General features: G+C 35.6%; 1 protein-coding gene across 1 annotated transcript in view; it reads right to left on the bottom strand.

The window, feature by feature from the left end:
- The window catches only part of ADAMTS20 (ADAM metallopeptidase with thrombospondin type 1 motif 20), a gene marked incomplete at both ends in the record, with an annotated part of 88,581 nt that overhangs the window by 31,819 nt on the left and 37,551 nt on the right, over positions 1–19,211 (bottom strand). The window contains 15 exons of the mRNA XM_080623836.1: positions 179–469; positions 692–856; positions 1,560–1,667; positions 2,763–2,885; positions 3,437–3,601; positions 4,229–4,393; positions 4,918–5,128; positions 5,826–5,952; positions 7,036–7,165; positions 7,273–7,439; positions 8,683–8,778; positions 12,563–12,680; positions 13,821–13,957; positions 14,054–14,235; positions 15,561–15,706. Coding sequence (XP_080479962.1) covers positions 179–469; positions 692–856; positions 1,560–1,667; positions 2,763–2,885; positions 3,437–3,601; positions 4,229–4,393; positions 4,918–5,128; positions 5,826–5,952; positions 7,036–7,165; positions 7,273–7,439; positions 8,683–8,778; positions 12,563–12,680; positions 13,821–13,957; positions 14,054–14,235; positions 15,561–15,706 — 2,331 coding nt within the window. The remainder of the gene's footprint in view (positions 1–178; positions 470–691; positions 857–1,559; positions 1,668–2,762; positions 2,886–3,436; positions 3,602–4,228; positions 4,394–4,917; positions 5,129–5,825; positions 5,953–7,035; positions 7,166–7,272; positions 7,440–8,682; positions 8,779–12,562; positions 12,681–13,820; positions 13,958–14,053; positions 14,236–15,560; positions 15,707–19,211) is intronic.

The raw sequence follows: 19,211 nt of genomic DNA, 5'->3' as shown, positions 1-19,211 counted from the left end.
AAAATATAAATATATAAATTTATATATTATATATATAAAAATATAATTCTTAATAATTAAAAAACATTTTTAAATACACATGCTTCTCTTTTGACCAAATCTGTACTATTATGGTATTTCTAGAAATGTTAACACACATGTGAGAGAACAAATAAATATATTAAAAATAAATTCTTACTGCTCCCCAGGGTCCAGTTCTCCATTGATATCCTCCCACTGAGGGACGGTTCCACTGGTTTATGTCGCCTTGTGGGTGGTGCACTGGAAGGTAACCTATTTCTGGAAAATGGCTTGGATGGTCATGTGTTTTTGGAATATGATGATAAACTGGTGGACATGACGGCATGTTACATTCTTGTTCTTTGGAAGGTCGGCTTTCAGGATCGCAGTAATTCTCGTCGATTTGTTGATGATAGTTGACACAGATAACTTGTCTTGTTACTATCCCACTATCACACGTAACTGTGCACTGAGCAAAAATAAACCCAAAGTTTATGACAGAACATTGGTAATTAATAGCCAAAGAAATTTATATTTACTTCTGACAAAAAGAAACATGTATTTTGTTTTTTTCAAGGGAAGCAATTTCAATCACACTTGCACAGAATATGAAGCCCCAGTTTCTAACCAGAACTTTTGGCCAATAACCTAAATAGACACATTAAAAAAAATAATTACTATTAATACTTACAGGGGACCAATTTCCAACTTGCCACTCTCCACATGGGCTAAAGCAGCTTGAAATTTCAGCTGGTCGTGGTAAATGAGCACAGAGAGATTCATCTGCTATTCCTCCATGAGCATCTCTACAACTCACATAGCGAGCACGATCACCCTTCCCACAGGATGCAGAGCACTGTTAGAGAATAATCCAAGCTCATCGCACTTTAGGAGACCAAAACAAGATCATGCAAGCATCTAAAATACTAACATAACTTAGCATCAGCTTGACTTTAGAATTAAACACCGAGAACCAGATTTCCATCTCACACTGATAGAGCCACGCATTCAGGAAGGAAACTGAAATATTGGTGGATGGTTTAAGGTTTTACGTCGTTGTCAAGCAAAACTAACTTTCATCACTATCAAAATCAAAAACTCTTCTATTAAACAGTTTGTGTAGAAACCATTTTTCATAATCCTTATTTTAAAAATTCTGCAAAACTAGACCTGTAAAGACCCAAACTGTTTAATATTGCTATTCACAGAAAAGATGTAAATCTTATTTTAGAATACTCAGATAATGATCAGTTACTTAAAAAATACTTCCTTGCACACTCTCAATCATATGAAAACTATTTTGCTCAAAACCCCAGCTCCTAGAACCCTGGTTTTTTCCCCTCCTTATTTTCCCTGGCTACATTTGAAGCATACAGAATTTGCTGGGAGAATCTTGCTCCTCCTTAAGAAACAGGTTCTTCAAAGAATATCAGAATTCCTTTAAAATTTATCACTAACAGATTTCAGTCTGAAAAATACATGAATGACAACTTTATGGAAAAATGGGAAAACGAATGGAGGACCGCTCTGTAAGATGTGAATGCTACTACATTACATACTGGGGTCCACGATCCATATCTCCATTGGGTCGCCTTCCCCACATGAACTAGAGGAGATGATGTAGTCCATAATTCCGTATTTTCTGGGCAAGAGGGCAATTCACATTCCTGTGAGGGTGAGAAAAAAAAAGCTTCTAAGATAAACATTTTGGAAGACCCAAATGCAAAGCAGATGGCTTCCGCAGAGAGAGATCCTGCTATTACAATAAGCCAGCATTAATTAATAAGTAAATACCATCTTCTAATTTATCCCTGGTGTTATTCAAAGGATTTTTATTGAATTGTTTTGTTTCAAATCAAGATGCAAAGAAAATGTATTTGATATTAAAACTATATTATTAATAACTAATAATATTTGCATTTTGAGAAAGAACTGTGTTGGGCAGCTTGCTGGAGACAACAGGCATAGACATTACGATCTCCTGTTTCACAGCCACATGCTGTACAGAAGAACTGACTGAAGACAGTGGCTGTTCTGTCCCATTCCTTATACATACAGCTACGGAGAACACAAAATTGTCCAGTTTCAGTCAACAACCAGACAGGTACTTCAATTCAAAATACAACGCATACTCAAACCCAGTGTTTTCACATGCAAGTGGAAATAAATTTATAGCAATTACTTGGCTTTTATATTTTAAAATCTTTTTTTTTATTTCTTCCCCTTGAGACAAGAAGAAGAATATGCCCTCAAGGAGATACATGGTTACCAGCTTAGTCGGACATAAATGAGAACCATATTAACACCATACCGAATCATAATTCATGACTAGACATTTTTGAACTAGTAGCATTCCAACATCTGAAGGTCTTTTCAAGTAAGCATGTCATTCTTTTAAAAACCATATACAAGCTGAATTTTAGAGAATTCCAAGCCAGTCAGGTGCTCTTATTAAGCACTGTGGCAGGCAGACTCCTTATAATATTCTACATGTTGGAGCTTCCCCCTTGCCAAATAATCAAAAGCCTTTGGACCCTTTCAATCATATACCAGATATTGAAAACTCCAATCTCCAAATTACTCTTTTATTTAATTCACTAGGCCAAATTTGAAATTCAGGACAAAAAAAACAGACAGATTCAGTATTTTTTCCTCATTTTAGAACTCATTTCCTGCAAGTTCCCTCAGTCACTAGACAATACTTATATTTAGATGTTTTTAACTAAAAAGTACAACCAACAGAAAAGCATTTTTCAACTTACTTGGTTATCTCTAGGACGAGTAGCAGCATTACATTCCCTGTCATCATCCAAAATAACTCCGTAAGTCCCAGTAACACATTTGACTGCACGCATCTGGTATCCACGGCCACATGTCACAGCACACTGTTAAAGTCAGTAATTTCACACACTTGAAATATATGAACTATTTATAATAAAATTTTTTTTTAATTATTTTTTTTATTTTAAAACTCCTTCTAGAATGACTACTGGGATGGTGTTAACTTTCCTCATTGCAGACTATATGTTGCTTAAACCGTGTCCATAACACAACAATATTTTGGCTATTGCTGAATCAAAAGATTACTTAAAAGGAATGTGACATTATATTAGCCATCAGCATGATTATCTCTAATGTGACAAAATAACATGAGAAAATCTGAGCGGTTTGCTATCTGTATTTTCATTATTCTAGAGATGCAATATATTCATGTGTAAAAGTATCTCTGATATTAACGCTCAGGGTCAATAACTCAGGCATTTAACTTACTTGGGTATTCCAAAATTACAGCTTAGATGGCCAATAGGAGCAGAGAAATACGTGAATACAACTGAAGTAATGGCTTAAGATACAATTAAAGTGTTTAAAAGGTATTGTTTTGTGATCAGTCAGCCTGAACTAGAAAACAAGATGCCAGGAATCCTTCTGTACTCACTGATCCCCAAGGCCCTACTTGCCAAGATGCACATTCATGAAGTTCACATGATGTTATTGATTCTGGTCTATCATTTGGATTACAGAAATCATCTCTCAGTTGTTCATCATTAAGTTGGCACCATACTTGACGACGCTTCGTTCCTTTGCCACATGTCACAGGACACTGTAAAATTATTACACCTATCAGTTTGCAAAGACATGCATCTGCATTGGCTTCACTTTTAGCAATCTGTTGGATTTTAAAGATCACATAAATAACAAAAATGTTCCATGCATGTCAAACAAAACTAGTTATTTTATGAACTCTCAATTTCCTGTAAACATCAACCCAAATGCTAATACAAAGGAATCACTATTAAGTTTCTAAAGTTTAAAAATATGAGTGCAGACATTACAGTTTTCACAAGGAAAAAGTTGAAACTATCCATGATTTTTTCATACCTATATAATCTATAATAAAATAGAATTCTGTTCTTCAGTTGGCTGGATGGTTCTCATTGCTTTATAAAAAATGAAGGTAGGCATATTACTGTAGAGAGATTTACTCTAAGTAGCTTCACTTCGTGATCTTAATGTAACAAAATTTCAGAGTAAAATAAGTTCTGGTGTGGTTTTCAGAAGTTCTCATTCATTTGTACATCTGGGATGTGTACCAGCCAGATCCCAGGACTGCAGAATTTTTATTATCATGTGCCCCAAAACAGCCAAAACAAAAAACCCCAACACTTAAAGCTGATTCTTTTAATATCAATGAGAAGGATAAAAAGTGTCTTCAGTTTTACTTTATTACCTCACTCCACCCACTAACAGACCAGCTTGGACATAAGAATTCATTGCAGTTCTGTGTTACAAGTCTTGAAAGTCCCTGGCATTCTCTGTCAGGAAGATGACGACCCAAATTGTTCATACAAAAAGCTTCTCTGGTTCTGACACCTCTCTCACAGCTCCTAGAACACTGTGATGTACAGACAATATTATGAAACGGGAAACACAACACAATAAAACCAGGTCACAATACATAATCAGTCTTAAAGGTGAAGACATTATTGATTGTGCTTGACAAATGTGTCTTACATTTAATCCACAGACTGCTAATACATTCACATGAGACAAATTTGGCACTCTGCTTAGTAGTTCCAAGACAAAACTCTTTAGTGAAGATTAAAGTACTTATTCCTTTTCTCCAAAATACCCTCAGAACTTAATTATTAAGACTGTAAATAAAATACAACACCTTTAACCACCAGATCTTCTCTGCTGACTTCCAAAACCAAGCTGCAAACAATTTAGCTACAGTTTCTTACAAAAATATGATGAAGGTGCTTAAATACGAAAATTGGTATTAGCTTAGCAACTCCTACAATGCTGCACTTGTCAAAAACTATTTTAGTTACTTAAACTAAAACGTTATAGAAATAAAAATTTTATTTGAACTAACCAGAACTACAATGGTACAATTATAAGGTTCTGAATTTGTACCTCTGACCATTCTGTGTAGTGCCAACTTGTTAACATACAGTCACCATGGCAGGGTTCTCTATGTGGTGGTTTCTGCTGATCAGCACAGTACTTTTCATCAACTGGAGCACTGAGTCCTTTTGAAATAGAGTACTTCATGCAGCGGATCTCTATAGACCGATACCCTGGGCCACACTTTGATGTGCAGTCACTTTTGCCAACACTGTGCCACCTGTAAGAACAAACTGTTATAGAAAGCTAACTGTGTTTTAAAAAATAAGACCACAGTGAATAAAGCATTTGGGGCATGTACTTTGAATTGCCATGTAAATACAGATATGAATTTTAGGGAACAGACAAAACTCTAAAATCTATCTCATGACTGGAATTTTCAAATTTTCAAATCAATATAAAATAATTTGACTCACAGGCTTAAAAAAACACCTTTTTAAATTTGAAGGAACTTTTGTCTTAATCTCCTAGGTGACTTTGAAAAACATAAGCTATAATTCCAACTGTTCATCCTTTGAACACTTCAGCATGGGTTTTCTTGAGGTGCAAAAACACAAACCTTTTTCAAATTAGATCCAGTTGTAGCTACAGTTCTGGTGAAAAACGTATACAGCCCCAGAAATACAAGTTTTTGAGTCAGGATATATAAGATATTCATAATCCTAACAAAAGACTTTTTACTTTACCAACAAAAATTAGAAAAGCACACTAATTCTACATAGATTCAGAGGTGGAATCATAATGCATAAACCCATTATGTGAACAGATTCGAGGAAAGGAAAAAGAGACAAGAGAGATGAGGGAGGTAGAGAGGAGGGCCAGGGCATAAAGCAGTCTGTATTACTTTGTTTCAATCTCGTATCAACAAAAACATGTTAAGACCACAACAGCTCCATCAGTTAGGAACCTCTTTTTACCTTAATTCACACTCTGTATTACACTCCTCAAAAACTTCTGGTACAGCGGGTATAAGTTCACATCTTTGATCAGACACTACTACATGATCACTTTTACGTATGCATGTCTTTCTTCTTCTTCGAATACCTTGAAAAGGAATCAAAGAAAGCAAGTAATGAACTAAAATAAGAGTGCCTTTTTACACTAATAGATCCCATTCATCCTTTAAGAACTAAAGAACTACCTCTTTACAAAACCTACTAATTGTGTAGAGGAGATTCTGCACAAATGTGTTGCTGACTACATTCCAGGTGTGAACAACCTTGCTCCGGTCAGCCATTTCCCAGGTGTACTACAATGGTTTTACAAGGATATCAACTTCCAGAAAACTGCAATGAGCAACAGACTGCTTACTCAACAGGCTAACTACTCCAAAATGCATCACATCTTTTCTAATTGTCAAATTTGCAAACCACCATGTTAACTTAGAGGTTATGATCCTTTTCTTTAAGGAATCTGAAAACTGGATTACAGCATACCTAAAAGATCTGGAGTGCTGGGAGAAGTACCACAGCTGACACATGCTGAGCTTCTCTAGCACATAAATATGTCTACAGCCTGACTCAAAACCAGAAGAAACCCACCATCACAAATCTACAGGCATTTCTAGCACCTGCTAATAGGAATATCTATCAAAAATCTGTGTAAATACACTTCATATATATATTTCATACATATTGTAGTTGTATTTTGACACTGGAATGGCCTCTAGAATAACAGATAAATTTTAAAATGTATCTTTAAATAGCTTTACCCCATGCAGCAGATAACCAAAGAAGAAAAATAAATATATATGAAACAGACAAATCAGTGGCCATCTGGAAATAGCATAACAGAAGTCTAATACATATTAGTAGGAATACAATACCATTTTCTAATGATGCATTAGACTTGATTCAACTGGTGGTTTTTTATAAACCACTCCTAAATAGGCAAAAGAAAGGAATACAAACGCAGTTTTCAATATAGAATTCCACTACATAAATGCTGAAAATAGTAAAACAAAAGCAGAAACCATTCCTGCCCTTAAAGGCTTTGAACACCTAAAGTTTACTGACAGCATTGAGTTCCTTCCTTGCAAGTACAGACGAAAAACCCAAGTACTTAAGACTAGTCCCTTCCTAAATGCCATAAGGTCTTTGGTTCTGGAGACAAAATAATTCACAGTACCTTGGCACATCCTGCTGCAGTCTTGCCAGGGTCCATAAGGATCCCACGTATACAGATCGCTTCTGTCTTCTATTGGGATATTGAAGGAATAACGCACATCAGGGTTGTATAAATTCCCTACACACAAAACCTTAATTGAGATAAAATGATAGCTGTTTTTCAGTGAATTTGAACATGAAATTATGAAGAGAATGTTCATGTAGCAAAGTTTTAAACATGAAAAAAGTAAATGCACACCTGCAAGGTTAGCTCTTCTTCGACTCTGTCAGTGCTGTTAATTCGTTCTATTGTATGGTTTGAACCACTGTACTCCAAAATAGCTCCTTGTAAATTGATTTCTCTTTTTGACATGCTCACAACAAAATTTCCATTCAAGAGAAAATTTCCATGAATATCAGATAAAGCTAAAAGTAAAACAAAATATTGGAAATAAACCATCTATTTAATTAAAAGGTTCTACCAATGAAAACTCTTAATACTATAATCTTCTCATGAACACTTAGGTTTATTTTAGTCCATATGCAATACTTTAAAGTTATATCAAACAGTTTCTAATGCATGAATTCAATCCTAACCATTGTTAACTTTCACCTGAGCAGTTGTCATGGATTTCTCTGTAATAACGACACAACTTCAATAACATTTGTTCTGCTGAAAGGTTGACTGGCCACGCAGTCAACTTTTAAATTTGGTTAGGTTCTCCTATTGTAGCAGGAAACAATCATTATCTGTACTTCTGGCCTATTCTACAGCCCAAGTTCTTGTATTTGCTAGAGCTTCTTTTAGTGTAGTGGCTTTTTAATGTAAATTTTAAAGTAAAAACAAATTATTAATAATTTATAATAATAATTTAATGACCAATTTACATTACTAAAGATGAATAACAAGTTAAAAATGAAATTTAAAAATATAGTAAAATTTTTAGTAAAGGAATGCTATCAGGCTTTACTACATTTGAAATGGTAGCTAATGTCAGGGGGTGAGAGTTGCTTCTGTGTCCTGCAAGATGCATGTGCAACAACAGGGCAAATGGGCAAGGAAAACATTTGGAAAACTCTGAGGTTTGCTAAATAGGATAGTAATGAAATAAAGAGACAGCAGAAAAAATGCACTCATATTCTTTTATAGATATAACATAAGTACCATGAAAGAGAACAACCAAGATCCTTGGTACAATGTGCTTATGAATTCTTTGTTCCTCTTGCATACTTGCAATCCATAAATGTGATCTTTGTACTCAGACATGATAGAAAAAGAGATATGGGAGCCAAACTAGTAAGTTTGCTAAAGGTCAGACTGCTTCATTCATAAACCAAGTGTATGCTTCCAAGATTTAAAACCATAAACTCCTGCATTCCTGATTTCACTTGTAGAGTTTTAATTAACATTGACAAAGTCATGCAATGTGCTATAATTCCTATTCTCTGACAAATGAACACACGTATTCAAGAATTAGAAATCTAACAACATCTCACTCATTTTTCTGAAAACTAGTATCTACAGAGAGACTCATGCAAATGATGATACAATGTAATCAGATATTTGCTCTAAAGACTTTTATCAGACTTCTGATAATACACGCCTAGAGATGAGCTCTGGCAAGAGCATAAAATCTGTTCATCAATGTTATACACAGGAGGCTTTTACCTAGGTAGTTGTCATCTTCTGGTTTCCCTGAGTAGCTGTGCTGCCGAATATCAATGTTTGTTGCTCCTTTGGGAATATTTACTACAACATTGTAACCTGCAATATAATTATTCACAAATTAATTCTATATGAAAATAGTCAAATACTAGTAAATAGGAACTTATAACTAGTTTTATTCACAAAACCCTACAGTACACCAGTGACAACTGCTGCTGAATGCCTGCATCTTTTAGGAAAGGAAATGTGACTATCTACATTAATATGAAATTTCTTTGTTGGTGGTTTTTGTTTTGTTTTGTTTTTTTAGTCAGTTAACTGATCTTTGATTTTCGTAACTCTTCAAAATTCATTCCTGTGCTCAGGAATGTGAATTCAATTCTTCACCAATAACATGAGTCCAACCTACTCAGAAAAATCTCTAGAGAGCAGCACTACTCCATAAAGCAGTCAAGTATAACAAGTATATAATAAGAAACCTCCTCGCAATTTAGCCACAAAACCTTTCTACAATAAAATGAATAAATTGCTTAATACGACATATTCCTACTCCCTGGTCATACAGTTCAGTTAGCTTTCCTCACAGCACTCAGGAGTCCTAAACACTCAAATACTGCAGTATTGCAGACCATACACATAGGTAAATATATCAGATAAACTAGCCATGCTTGATCCAAATTCTGATACTTAAAATGTTACCCTAGTGCTCTCCCTGCAAAATACAAATGATTCACAAATGAGTCATCGTTACCTCTGACTACTATAATGGTAGCCTTGTCCTAAGGTAACAAAATAAGGACCATCAAAATCTACTTTTTAAAACTGTTGCTCTGCACATAAGCATAGGTTTTTAAAAAAACCAAAAATTGTTTCTCATAGATGCTACTCACAAATTCAAATGGATTCTTATGCCTAAGAAAAAACTGAGTGTGGCAAAAATTGAAGAGAAATAATAAACACAAACAGGCAGTCTGATGTGTTACTATAAACTTAGCTAAATTTTCCATGTATTTTGCTGGGTTTAACAGTCTTGCTATGATTTAACTTCAGTTAGTTGGCAAACCTCTGCAAGTAAAGATTTAAGTGACAACGTCCTTTTCAAATTGTGCTGGTTTTGGCTGGGATAGAGTAAATTTTCTTCATAGTAGCTAGCATAGGGCTACATTTTGGATTTGTGCTGGAAAGAGTGTTGACAACACAGGGATGTTTCAGCTACTGCTGAGCAGTGCTTACACATCCTCAAGACCTTTTCTGCTCCTCATCCCACCCCACCAGTGAGCAGGCTGGGGGTGCCCCAGTTGTTGGGAAGGGAAACAGCCGAGACAGCTGACCCCAACTTACCAAAGGATGATCTATATCATAAAGTGTTATGCTCAGCATATAAAGCTGGAGAAGATGGAAGGAAGGGATATTTGTAGTGATGGCATTTGTCTTTCCAAGTAACCACTACACATGATAGAACCTTGCTGTCCTGGAGATGGTTGAACACCATGGGAAGTGGTGAATGAACGCCTTGGTTTGCTTTGCTTGCATTTGGGGCTTTTGCTTTACCTATTAAATTGTCTTTATCTCAATGCATGAGTTTTTTCACTTCTACTCTTCCAGTTCTCTCCCCAGTCCTGCTGGGGGGGTGTAAGTGAGCAGCTGTGTGGTGCTTAGTTGTCACCTGGGGTTAAAGTATGCCAAATTTCATAATTCATTAGCTTCCCAGTGACTTTTAATCTATAAAACCAATGCCATGTATTTAAATGAACATTTATCCTAATCACAGGTCCATCATTTACCAGCTGGGGGCAGCACTGCAATTGCAAATTGACACACTGCATGCTCTAAATACAGTGGTCAATCTTCTGATTTATTGCAAAGAAAACCAGAACACGCTCAAAAAAGCCCCTCATCTTGCACATTGAAGACCTTGCAGTAATAGATTGACAGAAGACAAAATATGGGAGGAAACTATAAACAAAACCTCACAGCATATTGTCAGTGTTAGACAGGAGAATAGTAAAGGCACTGAAAATTATCACTTTCCAGGAAATTCTTAAGATATCCTAATGTTATGCAATAATAATAGCCAAATAAACTTATGTGTACATAATTAGGTTACCATTTCCTAAACTGGGAGCTAAATAAAGTAGCATTTCACTGTAATGAATTTCTAATAATTGTTTAACTAGTGTTTAAACACTGAATTACAACATTATAACTGTATGACTACAAGCATGTACCACAAGCTGCTATTGTCTAATTCCAAATTTTGCCTTAGTAAAATGACTCGTGTCAGTATAGAAAGGGACTAAATGAAGTTAAAAGAATAGGATTAAGAGCATGGATTGTGGCATACTTATTTTGTGATCCTAACTTAGAACTCTTTTGGAAAACAACAGTTCTTCAGAAAATATTTTCAGTCATTAGTCTAAGGATATCACAGACCTCCCATGGACACTGAAATTTTAGTGATCAGCTGACTACAGCTCTTGTTCGCATTGCTGCACACCTGTGTGATAATCCCAAAGGTTACACATACTGTCCAGTAGTATAATTCACTATCATTTTTTATATGCTGTAATTCCAATTGAACTTAATTTAAAACATTTAACTATTCTTAAAACCAAAATAATAAAGCAAGGTTTTCCTCATCCCAAAACGTGTCAGGTTTTTTCCTCTCCAGTAAAAAGGAAGCAAGTCTATGACAACGCAAAGAGTGACATTCTCAACCATATTTGTAAAAATGGAAGTTTTATGTAAGTCACCGCCATCAAATGTATTCATGACAAAATTCATGTGCTACCTATAAGCGTAAAGGTCTTTCACAGTGGTGGGAAACAAAACCACTGACAGCTCTTTACTCAGAATTATTAAAATCATGCATTCTTTTCCCTTAGTGTTTTGACCACATGTTCAGAAATCCAGTCTCTAATAGCTGATTGTGTCTTCTTCCAGCTTCCTGGGACAGACACAAAAAAGTGACATGTATTTCTATGGGAAGGGTAGCTATATCTAACCTTTACCGGCTTTGGTACTTTTGCTTGGCTCAAGCCCTCTGCCAGGAAAAGAAAATAACAAAAATAAATTTGTTTGACCAACAATTCCTTTGTTCTATAAAGATCCTACTTGGCAGCTCTCCAGGTCTCATTTTCACTTGGCCTGAGGTCTCTTTCAACCACTGAAGTGGCATGAAGGAGCATTTAGGAATCTGTTAGTAACCTGGAGACTTCTGTCCTTATGTTCTACACTCTAACTACTTAACTGCACCGCTAATCACATACAATAAATAGTCTCTCCGTACCTCTCAGAAAGGACTACAGATAGAAGAACTACCAGTAGCTCTATTAAAGAAACTAAATCAGAGAACTAGGAATCACCAGGATTACTCAGAAGTTTCTCATTCACTGCATGCCAATGAAGAGGAAAGAACATAAACATTGCTGCCCATATTCTTTGGAAAGAGAAAGCTCACATTTCACAGGCTATCTTTTTCACTGAAGGAAAAAAGGAACCTCATCAGCTGCTCTCAGCACAGCCTTCTTGCTATCTCTTTACACAACCAAAAGGAGACATTGGAATAACTCCTTCAGCTGCATCGTTTCAGATGAGAGAATGTGAAGTAGGAAGCATTCCTCCTTTTAAAATACTTTTACGCTCATGGTATATTTTATTCATGTCTTTCGTTTTGACCTTAAAGCAGTATGGCTTTTTCACTTTTAATAGGTTAGTATGTCACAGTGTTTGCCTCTGCACCCTTGAGAGGGTATGTGACTGAAAATCAGAGAAATTTTTTGTTGACAGCAGCCCTAAAGAGCACACTTCCTCAAATGTAAAACATAATTTCTAAGCCATACTGAAATGTGCATTAAGATTAAAACAAAACAAACAAACATACCATAATGAGCACTGTTGAAAGTACCTGCAAGAGTCTTACATGAAGAATTATCACCACCACAGATTCCACATTTGTCTCTCCTTGCCTTGGAATTCAAAACGTGATCACAGCCTGCTTGCTACAAAATAAATGAATAAATGAAAAATTATAATAGCTCTGTGTCACTCAGCTCAATATACAATGAAAACAACGTAAGCTTCCCACTCCCCCAAAACATTCTTATTCACTGTATATATCTGGTTTTCCTTGGTAATTCATGAAAAGCCTTCTATTATTTTGGGTGCTGTGATCTAAGGGCAAAACACAATAGAATGTAGTCAAAGTCCAAATACACTTAGTATATCAAGAACTGTAAAAGAATACATAACAGTATGTAAAGATTTGGTATTTAAGAAAAATCAACACAGTGTACACATTTTAAGTTAAATTTAGATTAAAAAGTCTTGGAATCCTAAAAGCAGTATATATGTGCACATGGTCATCATTTCTTTTAACATCTGTCATTACTGCAAAAGCAAATGAATACACTGAGAATATACTGGTTAAACTAGCATAAGTACAATTTTTGTTTATGTATCTTTACTTAAATTTCCCTTTTTTAAAATTATGATAAACTGAAAATTCTCTGCTATTTCCTCTTTCCTCTTGCTTCAATGCTATAAGAAAGCTACATTTTCTCCTCATCATAAATTTACTGTTTCACTGCAACCAGCAAAACCTCAGCTTGACAAAAGAGTCTTGAGTTGTTATAACATAGCACCTTGCTTCTCCCAGGAAAATCCTATGGCACTTCCATAACTGCTATTAAGCAAAGAATGCTTAAAGGATCCCTTTCAAGGGTCAGTTCGTTCTGACTTTGCAATGAAATAATAAATACATAATGTATCTGCTCTTGGATTTTGTACTTTTTCTCTTTGATAGCAGAAATATGATGGCAACAAACATGCAGCATGTTTCTTTCCTCCCTTTATGCCAATATTAGATCAGTTTCTCTTTGCTCACTTGCACAATATTAACTTTCTCACATATAAGGCTTAATGAGGAAAGACTGTGGATTTTCAGATTCAACTGTTTGTTCTTCACTTAATTGCCTCCATTTCCAGATCTTTAATTCGGTAGGGATTAAAATCAACTTAAGTAAATTCAAAACATCTTGTTTTACATGTTTCCAGTAATGATTATTTGGATGAATATTTAATATCTAATTTACCATCTGTTGAAATTGATTTTAAAAATTAATAAGTTTAGATTTAAATACCCTGCATAAGCCTTGAACACAAAGGTCATTGGTTTCTGCTCCACAGGGAGTACCATCAGCAACTCTGTCCTTCAGCTGATAGTAGGAAGTTGTTCCAGAAACTCGGCAAAAAAGTTTACAGCGATCTTTCATAGAAACTGGAAAGAAAATCCAACAGGTTTCTTGTCTATTTAAAAATTTTAATTAAAGTAACATTTATATTTCATTTATTGAAAAAATTTACAATCACTTACTACCACTGTACTTTGGAAGCCAGCGAACAGCAGATGTAAGACCATTGATATTAAAGTGTTTGCCATCAAATTCAGAGCACTGTTGCTCCCGGAAGTCTTTTTTGCCTTTTGGACATGAATCAGTATTGCACGATCGAAACTTCATCCTGCGGCCAACACAGTACTTTCCTCCACTTCTTGGTCTAACAAAAATAGGTAAATGCAACACACACTCAGTTTCTAAAAGTGCAGCCTTCCATGGAAAGCAGCTTGAGCCACTGATCTGAAGGGGAAAATCTCACACAGCATTCTACCACCTGTTACTGACTTTGCCCACAGACACTCTCATCTTCTATTGCACTGTGTATACATTTATACCCAAGAGAAGGAAATAAAAAGCCCATGTAAAATACTACTGCTGAGGTAGGTGGTAAATAAGATGTTTATTAATGTCTATTACATTTGTATTTCTCCTACAGTCATAATTATTTTGTCTGGGAAAAAAAGCATTACTAACGCTTTTATCAATTTAGCTGAGAGTACAGCCCTATTTCTACAGAAGCAGCATCTCCTTCAGTAATTTGAAAATATTATTTCACAGAGTGACCGAGAAAGAAGACAGAGTTAGGAGCTGACGCACTCTTTTCTGTAGTCCTAATATCAGTTTCAGTTTGAGGATCAAAAGAACTAAAAAGGGAAAATTGTGGAAAACAGCTTCCTATATACTGTAAAGTCTAAAACCCATTTCCTAGCTCTTATAAATCCTGCTACACATTAATTCAGTATTACTTAGGTTCCTGGGGAGAGGAAAAAAAACCAAACAAAAACCAACCAAAAAAAAAGGCATATTGATACTATTCGTTACTAGAGACTGACAGAGACATATCTAATGGGAATCTAGCCTACCACCTCTTATTCATCAGAGAAAATAAAATAACCTGGGACAGTTTGATTGAGGTGCATTTATCCCACTGATAATACCAAGATGACATAACTTCCTAGAAAACTCCTGAAACTACCCAGGCTGTAGCTATGGTCCTTTTTCTGGAGAAGTTCTCATTGACTACAAACAAGGAAACCCACACTGAATTATTCAGTCAATGGAAGTTTCTCACTATAAAGGTGAAAAAGCCTTAAATCAAAGCAAATCAAGTGTTTCACTAAAAATTTTACTAAGCAATGTACCTATTTCTTCTTGAAGCTTTAACTCCAAAGAAGCATCTCAATGTTTAAAGAAACTCTCCACATTTAGAGTAAGGCTAGAAAAAAAGACCCTGCCAAAGTAAGACTGTAGAAATACCTATAAATATGAATGATATAGCTGAGAGACAAGAGTAATCTGAAAGTTCTCTGCATATTAGAGTCTGTTGACTTATCTCTCTTTTCAAACATGGTTGAAGCAAGCATTTTTTATTGGTGCGTTGATCTAATTTGCACAACCCACAATACCTTTATTTCGTTTTGAACCAATCCATTAGGTTGGAATATCTTCATTATGCAGTAATGTATAACAACAAAATAAACATACTCTGGCCTATTACACAGTCTGATGCTGCTCTTGATTCCACCTCCACAAGTTCTTGAACATGAGCTATAAGGTCCCCATGGTCCCCACTCTCCATCCACAGGACGCATCTCCATTTCTCTGCTCACACAAATTCCATGGCGACAGTGCTGCACAGTTGACAAAGAGAATACAATTTGTGAGTCAAGCAAAAGGTTACTGTATATTTTAGGCACAGAAAGAACAAAATTTAAGAGCTCACTGCTCTTAATCTCGGTTTGGACATGTTCAAATTCCTTTAAGATATCTTAACTAGTAGTCACATTTTCAAAAATGCTGTCTAGAGTTCTTTGCTCTTTATGAAAGCTACCGGATGCTGAATATATTTTAGGGCTTGTCACTTTATTCAAATGCCTATATAAGAATCTCAAAATCCTTAAATTCCTGATGTTTTTGTAATTCTTAAAGCAAGATACTAAATTGCAATGTCTATTCTGTTACTTCAGATTATAGTCCTGATGAAAAACTACCTAAAAATTCAACTAAAGGTGGAGTTTTATTTCTTCTGCTGGAATTTACACTATTCAGACAACAAACATTGTAATACTATTCTGTTGTGGTCACGTCAGTTAAAAGACTTCACCACCCCATATCTATAAACTGTTATTATTTATTGAAAGTGTAATTATTAGCTTTTTATTTGTTCTCAGAAGAATCAAGTGATCAGTCCCTTGCTTCTCGGTATTTGCTATTGAAGTCCCTGACTCTGCAAATATTTATCCACTTCAGCGATTAGTCAAAAAAGTACATGACTAAAAAGTCTAAATGAGAATCTTATGATTGGTGCATGTGTGACTTTTTCCAAAGAACTTGCAGGAATTACCAGCACTAATCCTATTGATGACTTATGGCATCAGGAATTCTAATTCGCTTGTATGCTTTAGAAAATCTCAAGTGGTATATTTGATCACAGCGTAGTGGAATAGTTTATACACTAAACCAGGATATTTAAAAGATAATAAAACGTCAGCACTGTATCTCCTGCAGAATTCTGTGTGGATAATGTGTCCTCAACTTTGTCCTTGACTCCACACACACTTTGAAGCATCAAAGACTGCCCACATCTGGAGACAAGACACTGGGCAGAATCGACTACATGGGGTCAGTGCTCATACACAATAGAGAGAATTCTTTATTTTAGATGACTGTTTGCAGACTCAGGATTAGACTGATCATTAGGTTTGTTGTCAGGACAGATTCTCCTAATTGTATTGACAGGGAGTGGCTTATTCCATCTTTCCCTGCAGATCACTCACTAGAATCATCAGAACAGATTACTTCAACTCAACTGCTTGTTATTTCTGAAGCTTAGGCTTTGCCTCTGTGACACAAAACAGCTTTGAATTAGCTTAAAGTCTAGAAGGATTTTGGTAACTGAAGTCTCTGGCACATAAATCTATTTGAGAACCTCTGACACACAGAAAATAAATTAATTCAAGAATTCCACCCTTTTTTAAAACTAATTTAAATGTTACATGGAATTTCTCAATGGTTATTATAATGTTATAAGTTTATTGTAGGAACTATCACTTAACATAGATTTTGTTGAAAACACAAATTACATGTGCTGTCTTTCTGAATATACCTGAATGTCATGAAACTCAAATGTTGTTCAGTGATTTTTATCACTACATAAAATAATTCCTAGATGCAACATTTTACTAGCTTGCAGATGCTTTTATTATATTGATACTTACACTCATGTGTTAACTATCATTTTGCTCTCAAAATAAGACTGTCACAGAATCAGATTTTCCTTTCTGAGTTCTGTCTGAGTTCCTAATACAACTTGGTGACAAAATTGATGGCATGTATAATTCTTCATCACACCAACTTTTACACATGGGCCATATCTTTTAAGCCTTGAAAGTCTTCCTCTAAGGCTATGACCATTCAAGGTGATTTTCAAGCTCAAAGTAAACACAGAATGAAAGCTAGATCATCTGGTCATACAGATCCAGCAAATTGGCCAGATCATCACTTGATTCTAAGACTAATACTTTAACTGAACACCAAAGAGACACCATTATTTCACTGCATATCTGCATATAATTTCTCACTACAGTGCTTACTGTTAGTATTTATTACTTTTTTCAGGATGCCTCTATAGTACCTTTGTACCCAAGCCTTCTATTACCTATCATCTAGTAGCTAGCAATAAGACATAGACTTTTACATAGTGCAGCCATAAGATAAGTATGAAGAAACATTAAGGATGTGCCTTTCCAAGAATTGTGATTAGCATCTTGGGATGTATTTTTTTATTACTATAGGCTAAAGAGTCTAAGATCCCCTTCACAAAATGAATACCGCATCCAAATATAGGACAGTGACCTAGCGTTAGGTTCTTCTTCCATCCATAAAAATATTTACAGTAACTTGAAGGGAGATTTCAGGAAAAGGCAGAGTTGTAAAATGAAATTTCATACCCACAACAGCATTATTCTGATCCATAAAAATGCAAAGCACATGTTCACATCTGGGATTTTATAGCTTATTAAACAAACTTGTCTCAGCTATTATTCTGCTGCATTCCTACAGAAGCAACATGATGAAGTCACAGTAGAAAACTCCAGCACCAGACGTATTCCAGATGTTCCTCCATGCTTGCTTGAATCATTGCCTCACTTGAAATACTATGATTTACAGAACTTTTACAAACTTAAATATTATGCTAACAATTTTTTTTTCCTACATTTGTTATGGCATATACAATGTTTGCATTATGTAAAGCAGGTATCACTCATAAATCCAAACATAGTGATTGCAGCAAGTGGCAACTCTGCTCTAGTCACGATCAACAGTTGGTTTTCTATCAAAAAGGCAAAACTTCTGACCCAAATCCACATGTAATTATCATATCTTCAGAGATATATGAGAACACAACTTAATGCATTGGAGCCCCATGTAGCATTGCAGGAAAGATGGCTTAGAAAAACTATTAATCTATTTCCAGACATCAGCACGTTTCCACAGATGCTACTGGTAGCTGCTGATGCTTCTAAAAGGAAAGATGATTGAACACTGAAGACAAGCATGAGGAGAAAGTGAAAATGACAAAGCATTGCAGAAGTGGACACAATGGTCTGTATTTTCCTTTCCAAATATCCTATTCTATTGTTCTGATTTCTTTTTGCCCTACAAAATACAATTTCTTCACCCCTGATATCCTGACAGGGTTCTGAGAATGACCATGAGCCAGTGAATAGCACAGGAAGAGAAAGTTGTAGTGGACTGAACATGGGAAAGGAAAATGGGCACAGCTGGTCCCACAAAACAGGTGAAAACTAAACACAGTGCCGGAGCGCAAGACCAGTTCGCTATAAAGCATCTGGCCTGTAGCTGAGGTCTGAGCATGAACTGTCTCAAACTAGATTCCAAACACATAGAGCTGGGAAAGAAGCATCAGTCTGAAGTTACACAGATTCAGCACGTAAGCATATGAGTAGGGAGTAAAGATGATAACACTCACTCAGATGAGTGCCAACGTCATAAATCTCAAAGCTGTTTTTCCTGGCTGTATTTATGCCTATTGATGTTCCCATTCATTCTCTTGAATGAATGTACTGCTACAGACCTCACTCTGCCTTGTTTGCTGCAAGTGGATGTAAGGAA

The sequence above is a fragment of the Psittacula echo genome (genome assembly GCF_963264785.1).
Source record: "Psittacula echo genome assembly, chromosome: 1".
NCBI lineage: Eukaryota > Metazoa > Chordata > Aves > Psittaciformes > Psittacidae > Psittacula > Psittacula echo.
The sequence above is the reverse complement of the archived record's forward strand: the minus strand, read 5'-3'. Positions and strand labels throughout refer to the sequence as shown.